Below are 16745 nucleotides of genomic sequence, written 5' to 3' on the forward strand. Positions count from 1 at the left end.
GCACGCACGCCTATGTCAATAGGCAATTCTGGGGAACAAAGATTAACCAGTTAAAACACTATATGGAAGGATGACTGGAATGGACGGCGGGTCAAGGGCTCTCTACCTTGGAGGCCAAGACTGAGAGATACAGTCCCTGGGAACCTAGTAAGTCAGAATAAATGAGCCAACAAACAGAAGCCAGCCTTGAAAGTGCCTGGAGGAGAACCGGGGTACCACAGGACCAATCAGATGAGCTGCAGAGACACAGAAGGCTGTGGTAGAGGAAGTGCCTCTTCCCCCCTCACTGAGGCTTTTTTCCCTCCCCTGGGTGGGAGACCAGGCTATGGAGTCAGCGGGTGAGAGACCCTTTAGGCAGGTCTCTTCACTGAGTGATGGGGTGGAGGGGACCCAACAGTGAGGAAGAGGCTTAGTCTCTGGTCAGGGGACTTTCCAAGGAAAAGCATGTAAAATCATCTTTAGAGGAAAAGGGAAGGGAGATGCCTGCCCCCATTCCTCTAGAAAGTTCCCCCACCACACCCCCACATCTTTTATGTGCAAAGACAGACGGAACAGACTGATACATCTAACATCACAAGAGAGCTGAGAGGGTTCACGCATGTGCTCTCAGATCCACGGGACAGAGCTGGGGTCACTCGGCTGTAGTGGGGTGGGGAGGGATGATCGGCTAGGCAACAATGAATGCAGAGAAGAGAAGGATGGGTAGAGAGTCAGCCACCTTTTGTGGAGTGAAAACCCACCCCATAGTGGAACGGCTGTCTTAAGCAACATTATACTCAGGAGGGAAATAATCAGACATCAGAACATGCGTCTAACAGCAGCTCTCGAGGGTACTCGTCAGAAACAGTGTAGAGCTATGAAAACAGGAGAGCTAGCCAATCAGAGCTACTCTAGATCGGAGAACCCCAGGGACAGACCCGTTCAGTCAAATGCATGACACAGAGACACCGGAAAACTCAACAGAGAGAGGCTGAGATGCAGACGCGGAGAAGAAACTTCCAGAGTGAGGCTAGCTGGTTCCCCTGACGTAGACAGCAACCAGGCCAGCTACACAGGATATGACACACAACACCAGGAAACTACCTAGCAAGGAACGGCAAATCCACACTTCCAGGAAGGATCAACAATAACTTCATTCAGGACTGGAGGAATTGTACAGCTCTTGTAGGGGACCTAAACTCAGTTCCCAGCACCCATGTCAGGCAGCCCAGTTCCAAGAGGTCTGATGCCCTCTTCTGGCACCTCTAGAACACACACGCACGCACACACACACACACACACATACACACACACTTCAAAATAAAAATAAATATTTTAAAAAATAATAAACACTGTTTAGGAGCTAGGGATCAACTCATCCCTGCGTTCTGCCCACAGCACCGCATAGAGAGACCAAAAATGGCAGTCATGCCTATAATCCCAACACTTGGGATTTGGAGGCAGGAGGATCAGGAGTTCAAGGTCATCCTCAGCTACATTGTGAATTCAAGGTTAGCCTGGGTTATGTGAGACCCTATTTCCAAAAATTTAACAACGCAACAATAACAACGAACAGTTGTGCTCTAGTGGCTGAACCAGGAGGAACAGTTATAGCCCCACACTATGAAAGAGGAAAATTAGCATCTGAGCCCAAGGTGACAAAGAGACATTGCAAAATCCAGTCACCCTTCACTGTTTGTGGACTCTGCCGGAAAATAAGTCAACTGAAGAGCACTGATTTATAATTCCTAAATATTTTCATTTACAGATATGAACAAAGCAGGAAAAAAATCTAATTTGTACATACACACATAACACATATCGGCACCTTCTAGCACCCCAGCAGCAGCTCTTGCTTTGTAAATAGGGCTCTATACTGCTGTATGTTTTGTGTTGTAATTTTCACGTTTTGTGTAAGTTATTTTGAAGAAATCCTCACCCCCAATCCTCCACTTAAAACAGACTTCCAGGGCTAGCGAGATGGCCAAGTAGGTAAAGGCATTTGCTACCACACCTAACCACCTGGGTTTGGCCCTTGAGCCCCACATGAAAGGAGAGAACCAACTCCGACAATTGCTCTCTGACATCCACATAGTAACGATGTGTACACACACTCATGCACACACACACACACACACACACGCACGCACGCACGCACAACATGCAAGCAAGTAGAATCAATTAATTTGTTGATAAATGGGTTTCCAGCAGGGTGCTAAAGTGTATGATGGTATTGATTTCAAGCAGACAAAGCTGAAGAAGACAGTGTCCCCTGGGTTTGGGTTCCAGTGCCACCAGCCCTGAGTTCAGCATCCGTGACTCAATCTCCATGAACTACAGAGTTTTTACAGAGCAAGCAGACCACACATGATGAGGCCCAGGAGGATATTCACATTCACAGGGAGGCTCTGCTTTTAGCAATGAACTATGCCCAATGCAAGGTAAATAAAATAGAAACCTGCCAATGAAAAGGCTGTGGCAAAATCTCTGACCTTTCTTTTTACCTTTTCCTTTCCTCCCTCCCTCCCTTCCTTTTTTCCTTTCTTTTTTTCCCCTTGTTTGTTTGTTTGCTTGCTTGCTTGCTTGCTTGTTTTTCGAGACAGGGTTTCTCTGTGTAGCACTGGCTGTCCTGGAACTCGCTTTGTAGGCCCGGCTGACCTCGAACTCACAGAGATCCACCTGGCTCTGCCTCCCAAATGCTAGGATTAAAGGTGTGTGTCACCACTGCCTGGCACTTCTAGCCTTTCCTAGAGTATTGAGGTGGGAACAGAGTTAGGATGACTTGGGAGTACTTGGGTACAGGCTGGACTGAGCTTTAAGTAAGGTATGCAAAGTCTACAAGCAGAGTCCTTCCAGAAGAAGAGGGGAGACAGACAAGGCATGGGGTAAGGAGTGGAGGAGGGAACTACGAAGAGCTCACCACTATTTGGTACTGCTCACCAAACCTTCCAAGACCCAGTCTGCAAATAAGTGGCCCTCCTACGGAAGCTGGGAAGGCAGGGAAGTGGGACACTCGCCAGTTCACCTTCTCCATCTCTCACCTTCAAGACAGATATGGAGGGGGGTGTGGAGGACTCCAGGCCCTAGAAAAACCCTGGCTACTAAGAAAAGGAGCCTGAATTCCCAAGTGTCTACCTGGATGAGAACCTCCCATTTCCTCTTCCTGACAGAAGCAGAAGGGGGCGCTGTTCCAAGAGCCTAGGAGTTGGAGAGCAAGCTCAGTTTAGCAATCCAGAAGCAGCCCAGGAAAAGCACAGTCAGAGGGGGAGACTCTAAGGGAAAACAGAAAATCTATCCCTCTTCATGGGTTTAATAATGCTTCCCTCTAGATGTCCTTAGACACCATCTTTCTTGGAGCAGCAACAACAAAAAAAGATGAATGTTCATTGTTTCCTCACTGGCTTTTCTCCACTTATATTCAAACGGATAATGTCAGAGATATTCATTAATGAATTGTGTGTGTGTGCGATCTGCACCCACGCAGCCCTCCCCACAGCCTGTCTTCAGGAGCTGGGTAACGGCAGCTTAGAGAGATGCTACCCCACCTCACCTGCCTCACCCTGCCACCCACCACCCTATCCCCCACCTCCCTTACCTCCCACTCGACTGCTCCACTCCCATCACCATTTACCCCCACCCCATCCCTCAACAACCCACTCCCATATGATTCACCCCACTGCTCCGCCACTCAGTCCCCCACCTCCGTCATTCCACCACCCCCTGGCCACACCCCACCTCCCACCCTGTCACCCCACTACCCCACTTCACTTCCTTCATCCTGTCAGCCCAGAGCGTATTCCTCGCTGCCTCTCCTGGCCTGTCATCATCTGACATCCTCCCTTGTCACAAACACCCAGACATGGAGCATATTCTCCAAAGGCCATAGCCTGACCCTGTGTAATGCCCCAGGCAGAGCCAGAGCCTGATCGTCCAGATCGGCAAAGCACCAACAATTCAGATCCCACTCCTCATGGGAACTGAAGCTTATCTCTGCCGTGAGCTTCCAGCTTCATCAGAAAAGTCCCAAGGAGTTGAAGAACAACAAGAAGAAAGGCAGAGAAAAATGAGAAAACACCAGGCCCAGGAACCTCCTGGGAAGTCACATATAAACACAACATCCATGGCCATCTATCACAGCCAGCTTGCCTCTGCTCCCCAACCCAAGCAGCAGAAGCTGTCATCCAGGGGGAGCAAGTCCATCCCCAGGAACAGAGCAGGGTGATCAGTGTGACCTCAGGACTTTGGGGACATCCCAGGAAATGATGCTGGGCCCAGGACTGAGGAACAAGCAGGTAGTGACTCGAGTAGTGTGGGGAAGTGAGATCCACTCAGACCAGACTCCCCACCTCCAGGAAGAGGAGGGCACAGGCTGTCCTGGGAAGGGGAGAGCTGCTGACAGGAGGCAGCAGGCTACCATCCCTGCTGAGTCGATGCGCTCACCACTGTACTTCATCTGTAAGACTAGAAATGGCTCCCGTGGACCATCAGCTCTGAGGCCTGAGGCTTGGAGGCTTGACCTAGCAGAAGGTGCTTACTGTATGGCCTGGACATGGTTTGGGTACCCCCCTAGGGTTCCCGGTTTCAAATCTACTCTCTATCAAGAAGTATGAAAAGTATGGGAACTAAATTTAATGATGATGTTCGGAAGAGGGACTTTGGGGAGTGATTAGAAGGAAGCAAAGTCAAGACGACAGGATACAATTCTCAAATCCTGGTAGATACAGGACAACAGGGAGAAACATTGGACAGAAGCATGCATACAATCCCCCACTTTTTGCCTATGGCATCCTGGCTCACCCTGGGACTCTGCTAAAAAGAAGACCACCACCAGGGATAGTCTTTGAGCTTGGCCTCTTTTCTTTATGAATCTCTCTGCAACAAGGTTTCATTCCAGCAATGCAGGAGGAATAAGAGTGCTCAATGAATATTGTGGGCTGCAGTGGGAAGGAAGGAGGGGGCTAAGGATGTGAAACATCTTAGAGCTACACAGGAACATGGGTCTAGAACACCAACCTGCAGGCCTAAGGTGGACCAGAGCTCCCCACAGCCACCGCTCAAGCCTCTAGACACAGACATCCAAGTAGAGCGTGAACGCGCATGCTGCCGCACACAGGGACTCACCGTCTGCTGCAGATCCTGGATGAGTACTCGAATCACCAAGGTGTTGCCCTGGATCTCCTCCATCTTCGGGCCGCTTGGTTTCTCTGTGGTGGCCCGGATCGTGTCGTAGATGGTCTCTTCTTTGGAACTATCTGACTCTGAGCCCATGGAATAGTCGGAGAAGCTCTGGGCCATCTCGTCCTCACTGGATGTGGGGCTGCGTGGCATGGTGCCTGGATCTCTGCGAAGGAAAGAGACAGGAGAATAAATAAGTACAAATACTGAGAGGACCCAGGGGCCCATGGAGACTAGTTCATGGGTCTGCCAATGCAATTGCCAGTCCATGGCGTCATCAGTCCATGTCACCCATGCGCTTGTATGTCAGATCCCTAAAAGTGGAAAGAACTGAGCACCTCTCTCCTCCTCCCCAGGACCAGAACTAGGGAGGTCCCTCACACTGTGCTGAAGCTGCTCTGAAGGAGTCCCAGCTGGCTGCAGCAGTGGCCGCGACTATGGGAATTTACCGGATGGCAGCAAGTGGTAGTTTGAAGTTGCCTACATGGGAGGAATAGCTACCTCTGTTTTTTCTTTGAGGCCAGGGTGGCAGCAGGAGGGGAAGGAATGCAGGCACCGGGTCAGAAGGCGGCAAGTTATGTTGTAATAACCCCCTACTTCAAACACAGAGCGGCTAGCAGCACAGAATAAAAATAGCACAAAAAAGATGAAGATAGACTCAGAAAGATCATTGCCAGGTGCAAGAACAGAACAGAGACCGAAGTCTTGAGCAGGCTGGAGCCAGGAGAGTCGGGGGTCCCCAAGGCAGGAGCTGGGGGAGCCCCTTCCTTAGAGCCAATGTGGAGACAGCTCCAGCGCAAAAGCCTGCTATAGACAGCTATCTCAGAGCAGCTCCGAGCACCAGGAAGACCAACATGGCCAGGTGTGGCAGTCAAAACCTATAATGCTAGCATGTAGGAGATGGACACAGGAGGGTTATGAGTTCAGAGTCAACCTCAGCATAATGAGGTCAGCCTGGGCTACAAGATCAGGAAATAAAAGCAAAGTGTCAACAGAACCCAGAAAAGACATCCTGTATTTGGTGGCTACAGAGATGACACTGTCCCATCCCTAGGATAAATGCCTACACTGGAGAAATTCTGAGACCTGGCAAGGAATGTGCCAGATCACACCAGCAACTCCACCTGTATGGAAACTCTGTCAAGAAGGTGACGGTCATGTGGGTTGGGATGCCCTGGGCCAGTGGGAATACACGGCCACCCTCATCACTCAGGCACTGCCTGGTCGAGCTGTGGTACCCTCTGGCCACAGGCTCTGCAGCTGTGCAGAAATAAAACCTGGGTGACCCCAAACATGACTCTGGGCAAAGGAGAGGAAACTTGCCGAAAGAGCCACACAACCTCTTACTCCTGTGCTTGGGAAGACATAGGACAGTCCTACAGACAGACGAACAGATTCACAGGACATCGTGCCAGGGAGGCATCAATGGTGAGGAAGTCTGGCATCTCAGAAGGCACCTCTCAGAAGGGCAGAGTTAGGAATGCCCAGCTCCACAGGGCTATGTGCTTGCCGGAAGGGCCCAGCCTGATAGGACCACTATCAAACTCTGGAAAAGCTGAACGCACAAAGTCTGCTCTGTGTTGTAGTTACCCAGGGAGGATAGAGGTCCACTTCTAGAAACAATTTTGATACTCATCATCTAGAGGACAGAGAGCCCAGGGGCCCACATTTCAGGCTGCTCCGAGTGGCCTCTCTCCAGCACGCCTCTCCCTGTGCTGGCAGTCCCACAGACTGTCACCTGACATCAAGTCCCTTCTCTCGTCTTTATTGTTCCTCTGCACAGATGCTACCCCGAAGCCGGTGCTTTAAACAAGCCTTTGAGTCACTCTCCACAGAGGCTGAGCCCAGGACGCCCAGGACGGGGAAGTGTAGGCTGCTGTGTCAACAGCCTTTTCTTCTGTGGATCAGTCTTTTGTCACTGAAGCCACAGAGGCACAAAGCAGAGAACCGAGAATAGCAGTAAAGGGGTTTCCCTCCCTCTAGAAGGAGGGAGGAGGAAAGAAGGAGAGCCATCAATGGATGACAGACGGAGGGATATGGGGGGAGGCAGGTGGAGCAGGAGATGGATGGATGGATGAGACACGAACAGCTGCCCGAGTCAGCGCATGCACGGATGAGAGGTAAATATGGATGAGATGTCTGAGCTAATGACTGAGTGAGTGGACGGACAGCCGGATGGACAGATGGACAGATGTGAGGATGGGCAGATGGATGGATGGTGTGAGGAAGGATGATAAAGGGTAGGTGGACAGGTGAGTGGGTAGGAGGACTGTGTGCATGGATGAATATATGAATGGCTGGGGTAAGTGAGTAGGTAGAAGCATGAGTGACTGAATGGAAGAAGGGGAAAGAGGAGGGAGGGTGAGCAACAGATACCTCACTAGGTTCTTCATAATGCAAGGTAAATTCACTGCCAGTCATTCACACTGCGGGATGCCACTGTCCACAGTGCTTCTTCATGTCTGTCCACGAATGGAAACACATTTCCCACACTCCAATGATGCACTACCTGTCCGCACAGGGGGAAGGCAGCAACAGGCTCCACCAGGTGCACCTTCTGCCCACCACGTGTGTCAGGGCCACCACGTGTGCCAGGGCCACCATGTGTGCCAGGGCCACCATGTGCAAAGCCAGGTTGTCTTCTGGCCTCGTAACAGATTGGCACACAGCAGCAGCACTCACAGGGACACAGTGGGTGTCAGCACAGGCACCCAGCCAGTGCTCCCGAGTCGGGGTACTCCAGGAGAATCAGCTCATCTCACATGACCACTGCTCTGCCTTCTCCACAGGGATTCAAATACCACACTGTGTGCCGAGACTACACCTGAAGGATTGAGGGGTACCCAGGCTCCTTTCTCACTCTCCAGGCCCTCAGCTGACAGTGAGTTTTGGATAACTTCCAAACATGGTTGTTTTCTTGTGGACACACCACAATGTCAGCCTTTTTCAAGGCCTCAGGCTACAGCTACCCCAGGCCCAGTTGTAGCCCACCTGGCCACTTCCAAACAGCACTGGGCTTCAGTCACCCTGTAGCTGAGGCAGAAACTACAAGGGGCTCCTAGTCCCACCCTTCATCACTTCTGCACACAGCAACGCCACTTGCCCTCACAGTCAGGTACCCTGGGGCACCTGCACCAACTTGCTAGCCCCATTAACCTTGGACCTGGGTCAGAGTTTGAGACTCTTCCCAAGTGACTTTAGATTGTATCAAGTTGATAATTAAAGTGATACACACACACACACACACACACACACACACACACACCTGGACACACACATTTAGTTAAGAAAGAAAAGAAATGCCTGTCAATTGAAAGTGGTCATATGAAAACCCAGATACCTGGCATTTTCCCTATCATCAGGGATGCAGCCCTGACCTGTGGACACCAAGGGATAGGAGCTAGTGGCAGCTCTTCCCAGGGTCCAGTTGTCCCACAGGGTCCTCAACCCTCGAAACTCCCAGGTCACTTGATTACACTCCTCGCCACGAGGTTCTTCAGTAGGATTTTCCCATGGTGGCAGGAACCAATGTTCCCCACTGGACCTGACAGTGCTTCCTCTGGGGCCTCAGTTTTGCCCAGCCCACCTGCAGGGCTAGCCTCAGCAGTGAGTCCCCTCAACCAGTCAGGAAGGTTTGTAAGTAAAAATCCAAGATTTCACCCTGTGCACTACTCAATTAAAATCTCAGGGCAGGCCAGGTCATGGTGCTGCATGCTTTTAATCTCAGCACTTGAGAAGCGGAGGCAGAAGGATCTCTATGAGGTTCAGGCAATCTGGTCTACATAGTGAGATCGTGACTCAAAATTAATTAATTAATCTACCTATCTCAAGGCAAACTAGTCTTACTGTAATCACTAGCTGGACAGTGTTCATGATTCCTGCCAAAATCTTCTCAGCCACCCAAGGATCCAGAAAGGCACCTGAGGTGGGTGATTGAAGGACCCAGCTACCCCTGCATCTCGGTAAGGCCCTGGTCTGGATACCCCTGCATCTCGGTAAGGTCCCAGCCTGGCCACCCCTGCATCTCGGTTAGGCACCAGCCCAGCTACCCCTATATCTTGGTAAGGCCCCTACCTGGCTACCCCTGCATCTCGGTTAGGCTCTGGCCCAGCTACCCCTGCATCTCGGTTAGGCACCAGCCCTGCTACCCCTGCATCTTGGTAAGGTGCCTGCCTGACTACCCCTGTATCTTGACTAGGTTCCTGCTTCAAAGCAACTTTTAGCACTCACTTGTTTATTCATTCACCATCCGTTTTTAGACTTATTTTTATTATGTGTTCCTGTAGAGACTCAAGGGTACAGATTTCACATGAGTGCAGGTGTCCATGGAGACCAGAAGAGGTCATCGGAGCCCCTGCAAGCTGCAGGGGCAGAACTCCGGTCCCCTGAAGAGTGTGCTCTTAAGCGCTGAGCAAGCTCTCCTGTCATCCTGTGTGAAGTTAGCGGGGATCTCTACTCAAATATGGCCTGACGTTATCACAAGGTACAGAGCCCTTGCCCCTAGGGAGGCCAGACTTTTTGGGGTTTGAAAATATTTGCATATATGCAATGAAAGGTCCTGTGGATGGGACTCAGGTCTGAACATGAATTCATTTGTGTGTCACATGTGTCGCCTGGTGCTGATTTTGCACACCACAGCCAAGTGCATCTATTGTTTCAGCTACAGTCCATGCCCTGAGGTCAGGAGAGGGATTTTACACTCATGTCTTAATGTTTCTGTTCGGGAAGGTTTGGATATCAAAGTGCTTTGGATTTACGGGTTTAAGGGGTGCTGAGCTGGTGAGATAATTACACGCTGTGTCATGGTTTCCACCCAGGCCTATGGTTCTGAAGAAACTATTCATGCTCTCGTCCTGGCTGTGCAGTCTTTTCAAACACAACAGGGCCAGGCCAGAAATTCTCATTGAACTGCCTCACCAAGGCTATTGTGCTTTAAATGCTCTCAGGTGGCCTAGCAGTGCCTGCAGGCTGACAGCCACGGGTTGGAGTCACGGGTCCTCATTAACCTTCGGGCGACCTTGTGCTCTAACTTTGGAACGGTTGGAGTTTCACAGGCCAGATGAACACAGATCAGCTTCTCCTCAGAGTCAGAGAGGCATGTCCACACTGTTTGGGACAACAGAAAGATGACAGAGTTCACCATCCCACAGAGACCTGGGGGCCATGGGGCAGCTCCCTGGTGTGGGGTTTGCTGCTTGAGGGCTGTTATCAGTATGTAGAAGGATCAAGAAACGGTTGGAGAGAGTCTCAGCGGTGAAGAGCCCTGACCCAGGTTCAGTTTCCAGAGTCCACATGGGGTAGCTCATGACTATTTGACTTCAGTTCCAGGGGACCCAGCGCCCTCTTCTGGCCTCCATGGGCACCAGGTACACTCATGGTGCACACACATACCTGCAGACAAACTCCTCCTGCATTAAATAAAGTAAGTGAGGAAATCTTTTGCTAATTTGTGTTAACATAAAAGGTCAAGGATGGCCTGCCTGGTGCTTCCAGCTTCAGCTCTTAGTGTCTCCAGCTGAGCCTTAGGGTTCTGCTGCTCTGTTTCAAAGCAGGAAAGGGTGAACAGACTTTACAGAAGCCTGTGCTGGAGCACAAGGGAGCAGTGTACAGCACAGGGCTCCCAGACTGGCTCTCTGATGATCCACAGGACAGCGCTCAGAGAGGTGGATCCACAAAGAGGTGGATGGCGCAGGCACTCGCTCAGCGGTTGTCTAATGGCTGGACTTGTGCACATAACCTCTTGGCAGATATGCAATCTATTCCCACTCTTGCATTCAGCACAGGATATGTTCATGCTTGTTGGATTCCCCCGTGCTGTGCTGTCAAGAGATGGTAGAGGGGACTGCAAAGACATCCCTTGGCATAATCTGCTGCCTGCCAATCTTGGCAGTGGTGCTAGCAGCAGTGGCCACAGCCTCAGTGGTGGTAACAGCAGCAGAGGTGACAGTGGATAGTGGTGAGCACAGCCATGGCAGAGGCAGAAGTAGCACCAGCTCAGATGGGTCCAGGAGCTGTAGGGGCTTCCCAACACTCCAAGCTTGACACTGGGGCATACTGAGCATACACTGGGGCACAGGGTGGCCCAGCCGCTTGGAGCCAATAGGACAAGGGATTGTTGGTCCCATGGCATACATCAGTATCAGTGATCCCTGGTGGAATGGTAGCACCCAGGGTGGTCTCTGCTGACAGCCTGTGGGAAGGAGATAAAGATGCCCACACACCAGGGTAGGCTGAAGTCACAATGGTCCTGTTGCAGCTCTGCCAGCCTGCGTGGGCTACACTGCTGAGTGGTTAGTTCACCATGCAGCCAGCCTGCTCAAGCACTACCACCAACGGTCCCCACCACAACCACACAACCTGCTGGGCTAGACACTAGAGCCTCTCTGAAGATGCGCAAGTAAGCAAGCTATCTCTAAAACAACCTGTGTTTGAGTAAAAGAAGAAAAAATAACTTATATGGGGAAGTCAGGCCCTTCCTGTTCCATCTCATGGAGTCTTTTGTACTGACAGGTGTTAGTTTGGCCTAGTGGTTCCAACTCCTGAGGCTGCCCTGCTTTCAGGGACGGAGAGAAAGACGCTGGGTCAGGCACAGACAGAAGTAACTGACGAGCAATGGCTGCAGCTAGGTTCCTGGGCATCCAGGAACCAGTCAGATGCAGACGCTTACGCTGAGGAGCAAGAAGGGTCTGGGTTCCATTGGCTCCCCTTGAAGGGAGCACTCATCCTTGGCCCCAGCATACAACACAGCTCTCTGTCAGCCCTGGGAAACAGATGTGAGAGTCCACTGGAGCATGCACAGCCCAGGTCCTCTCTATCCCAGGGAGAGCTGATGAGACGTTTCCATCCCCAGAAGTCCCGCCCTGGGAGGGGGGAGCACAGGAAGCCCCTCTCAAGGGCATTCCACTCCTGGTTGTCTGAAACAGAATCCAAGAGCTTGAAGCAAACACCTGTGGCCATCGCCAGTCCTCCGCCCCAACCCTGATTTCCTCCCCCATTAGGCCCAGCTTGGCCTCTGACTGGCTTTCTTAAAAGCTCACTTAATGACTGTGCCATTTCAGCTACCTGATGAACCCGCATGTCCATGAGTACTTTTGTGTGTCTAATTTGCCACCACCCATCCATCACATGGGATACAGAGAGCATTCAGTGGACACATGCCAGATAGGAGGTAGGCTGTGGAGCTGGTGGAATGCAGCGAGGTAGAGATGGGCAGAACATGGCCCTGAATCTGCCCCAGTAGAATGTCAACTCCAGCTACCACCAGCAAGTGGGAACAGAGCCCAGTGTCCCAAACCCATGGATAGGGTTCAGATCGGATTTGGGCAGAAATGCACCAAGTAGCCAGGTTGGAAATGTACCATTTTAAATGCTCATCTTTCAGGTCACATCTAGCTGCACCACTCATGCACTGCAAGACTGGACAAAAGCCAGAACTATGAGATGAGCTTAACCCCACGTCTTCTTTCCATAATAAAAGAGGGTGGTGAGGATGCCGTGGCCTGACTCCAAGAACAGAGCTGACAGCCCCAAGCAGGGAGAATAATAAAGTGGGGTTCCCTAGTCCAAAGCACTACCAGCAACATCTTCGTTCACAAAGATACCCCAAAGCAAACAGGTGCCTAAGAAGGGCTCCATCAGATAGGTCCACAGAGGCCCGAGGCTGGGTATGGAAGTGGGCTGGCTGGAGAAAGAACCAGCTGAGCCCCACCTCAGGTTCTCTGCAGGAGGGTCCTGAGATTCCAAAGCTGGAGACCTGACCTGGAGGGTCATGACCCTAATAGGAATGTGAAGAACGACTCCGTGGGAAGGGCAGACACCTGGCCACCGACAGGAGCCTGGGCAAAGATTAATGATTAACTCTGAGGCAGGGCAGAGGGCAGTTGAGCGCATTCACTTTTAGGTTTGCAGGAACAGAAGTTGCTCTGTGAACACCCTACTGGCTACACGGGGCACACTTACACTAAGCACACACTCATCATAAGCACACACTCCTCCTTTATCCCACTCTCAAACCGGGCAGGGTGCCTTGCATTTTGTGTCTTCATTCTGGCGACCAGAGGCTGTCTTTGGTCCCTGCCTCCTTTCAGGATCAAACTGTTAAAGGTTGTTCAGAAACAGAAAGCAGACAAGGCGAGGCAGAGAAAGGGTAGTTTTGTGCCACCCTGAGCAATTGCTTTTAGCACAACCGTTTTTCTCCAGAGTAAATACAGAGATGTAAGCTCCCAGGTCAGTAGGGTCAACACTCAGTGTGGGCCTCTTGCATCAGCCCTGCTGGGCAGCTATTAATAAGGAGAGAAGAAAAACCACCGCCGAGAAGCAATTTCCACAAAGTTGATGCATTTTGCTACGAGTGTCCAGAAACATCTAAAACCTAAACTGGCTTATTTGTCACCTAAAGTCCCTGACTGGCAGGCACACACAGTTTCCCACTCATTCATGTATTATTATTCATGGGGCATTAACGCCAAGCTGCAATGGAAGATACAGACAAAACTGTCCAGGCGATGGCTGCAAAGCCTTTGGGGATCAATTCATAAATCTTAGAGGTTCACAGATCAATTTCCAGTTTAAAATGCACAGAGCGGTCTCCTTCCAGAGGGAATCTCAAAGCCACAGGGTAAGAGATTTTACTGTGTGACTTATTTTGTGCATTTAAATGTATGAAACTTGTTGGTCCTTAAAACAGGGAGACCTTCACTTCCCAAGCTACCCTCTGGTTTAGATATTTAAACCTAGGTCAAGGTCACATTACAGGATAAAGGGCAGCCTCCCAGGAAACCTGGAAAACAGAAAAAAAATTGCCAAAAAGAGCACTAGCCTCCTGGGTACTGAATCCATCAGAGGAGTCAGGGGTCAGTCACACAAGGGCTGAATTGCATCAGACATCAGCTTCTCAAGAGAGCTTTGTTGAAAAGCTCTACCCCTCCACCCCATTATCCCTCGAATTCTCCAGAGAAGCAGCCTGCTGCAGCTACCCAACCAGAGCACCATGGATGCAGATGAATGAAACCTGTCCATATTATGGCTGTGTGATAACCCATCTTGAGTATCCACTCAATGGGACTTAGAATCACCATGGAGACAAACTTCTGGGTGAGTCTGTCAACTTCCCAGATTAGGTGTTTTGCGATAGGAATACACACCCTAGCTGTGGGCAATGCCATCCTGTGAGCTTGGGTTCTAGACTGCAGAAGCCATGTGACCAGCTGCCTCCTGCTCCTGCTGACAGGCCTGCCCCGCTAAGATGCAAACCTACGCAAACCCTTCTTCCTTCACTAAAAGGCTTCTTGTCGGGCATTTGGTCACAGCAAAGGCAAAAATAGCCAACACAGGATGTGTCCCCACTGTGCAAGATTCTAGAGAGGCATTTGCGCTGCTGTCAAAATGCCCCTGCTGCACGAGCGAGTACACTCTCCTACTTGCTCACTCGCCAGTTATGTGAAGACGAATCTTGCCGGAAGACACAGACAAAAACTTCCAGGCAACAGCTGAAAGTTTTGGAGATCAACTCTAAAAACATAGGAGGTCCTCAGTAGCTCTCCACCTTATTTTTTGACGCAGGGTCTCTCCGCTCACTGATTAGGCTAGACTCAATGGCCAGCAAGTTCCAGGGATCCTTCTGTGTCTTCCCCTCTAGCGCTGGCACTACAGATGTGTGCCACCATGCTTAGTTTTTCACATGGGTCCTGGGAATGCAAACTCTGGACTTCAGCTTGCATAGTAGGCACTTTAGCCGCCAAGCCATGTCTCCAGCCCTGCAACATCTTCATCACATCAGATTCTATGGTTTAAGTCAGAAAACACATGCTGCCTGATTAAACTAGCTCCACTAACCACCACTGCCTAAGAGATCCACCAGGCTGGGCTGGTTTGTTCTCTACTAAAGGTCTGGAGAGCTGGCTTCTCAGGAAGATCCTAGGTCAGTTGGAAAGAAGGCTGGTAAGAGGGTGCTGTCACTATCCTGAAGCAAGTGTCATTCCTAGTTGATATAAGTAACAAGCCAACCCATGTGGTTGCTCCCATCCTTCCTTGGCCGGCATCGGGGCAGCCTCAGACAGCTGTGTGACCCTCTTCCCCTGACAGATAATGAAGGGTGCAAACTGTTCTTCTCCACAGGCCCCAGCCAGCTTTTGTCCTGGCTCTTACTGCAAACAGACCCTGTGATACCCAGCTTTTGTTCAGGCTTGCACATTAGCTTCTTTACAACAGAATCCAAGAGAGCCAGCGCCACCATGCACTCGGGTCTTGCCTTCTTCAACACGAATCTGGACCATCGCCTGATATTTCTTCAGAGCTGGCCATTATGGTTGAGAAGGAGGTGCAAAGCAAAGGCTTCATGGAAGAGATAAAGTAAACAACCCTAACCTTGAATGGTGCCACAGTCAAGAGCCACAGGCCGTGAGTTCTCCTGCAGTACTGCCTGGTCTGTAGTTCTCAGTCCTGTGTCCAGCAAGCCCCTGAATCCAGCAGGCATATGAAGTGCAGGCCAGATAGTCTTCCACGGACACCAAGGAACAAGGGACCCCTCCATCATAACCAATCCCTTGTTTCATCAATACTGGGGAGTAATAAGTCCCCTGACTTGAACAGAACTTCTAGGACATGGCATCGCCAGCTAATGCAAGTACGCAGAAAAGTGAACACCCTGCTCACGGATTGAAAGTAATGAAAATAATCATCATTTCCAGATAATTACCTACTCAGAATTGAAAGCCCAAGAGAATCTAAAGATAAACTGAACTAGCAAAAAAGAAAAAAAAAAAAAGTCATGATGTTAGCCAGGTAGGAGATTAGCATACAAAAGGCAACTGGATCTCTCACACTGCCAAAAAATGACAAAGAGAAATACCCACCCAGCCCTACAACACCAGGAGTCACTCAGGGCACCGTTCGTGGTTTGGGTATGAAATGTACCCACAGACTTGCGCTTGAGCACTTGGACCAACCATCATCAGAACAGCAAGCACCCCAGCCGCATTTCTGCGACATCCGGCCTGGTTAAAGCATACTGACATTAACCGGGGACCTTGGCTACAGCAGAGGAAGAGGTGGCCTTGCTGGGCTCCAGTCTAGGCTCAGTGCTAACCAGTACAGTGTGACTCATTAGCTGAGACCCCAAGCAGAAGGGTCACTCATGGGACCTCGACTACAATCATCCTCACACTACAGTCACCGCCTCTGGGGCCTGAGGCTGATGTACCTTCTAAACCACAGCGCTCAGAGCTGAGTAAGGTCCCCAAGTTCTGGTCCCAGGTACCCCAGACTTGCAGAGCTATGAGCTGGGGAGACACCTCAGTCAGTAACGTGCTTGCCAAACAAGCGTAAGGATCTCGGTTCAGATTCCCAGCACCCACATAAAAACTGGGCGTGATGACATGTACCTGTGATTCTAGCCCTGGGGTGGGGGGTAGAGATGAGAGGATCCCTGGGGCTGTCTGGTGAGTTGATCCAGAGTAGTGGTTCTCAACCTTCCTAATGCTGTGACCCTTTAATACAGTTCCTCATGCTGTGGTGACCCCAACCATAAAATTATTTCAATTTCTACTTCATAACTGTAATCTTGCTACTATTACAGAAATGTGATATAAATA

General features: G+C 50.6%; 1 protein-coding gene across 7 annotated transcripts in view; it reads right to left on the bottom strand.

Moving 5' to 3' along the window:
* The window catches only part of Shank2 (SH3 and multiple ankyrin repeat domains 2), a 439464-nt gene that overhangs the window by 389828 nt on the left and 32891 nt on the right, over positions 1-16745 (bottom strand). For all 7 annotated transcript variants that reach the window (XM_087908252.1, XM_087908251.1, XM_087908250.1 and 4 more), the window contains exon 3: positions 5101-5320. In XM_087908252.1, the coding sequence (XP_087764378.1) occupies positions 5101-5307 (207 nt within the window). In that variant the 5' untranslated portion in view covers positions 5308-5320. The remainder of the gene's footprint in view (positions 1-5100; positions 5321-16745) is intronic.

The sequence above is a fragment of the Myodes glareolus genome, chromosome 7, assembly GCF_982192425.1.
Source record: "Myodes glareolus chromosome 7, mMyoGla1.1, whole genome shotgun sequence".
NCBI lineage: Eukaryota > Metazoa > Chordata > Mammalia > Rodentia > Cricetidae > Myodes > Myodes glareolus.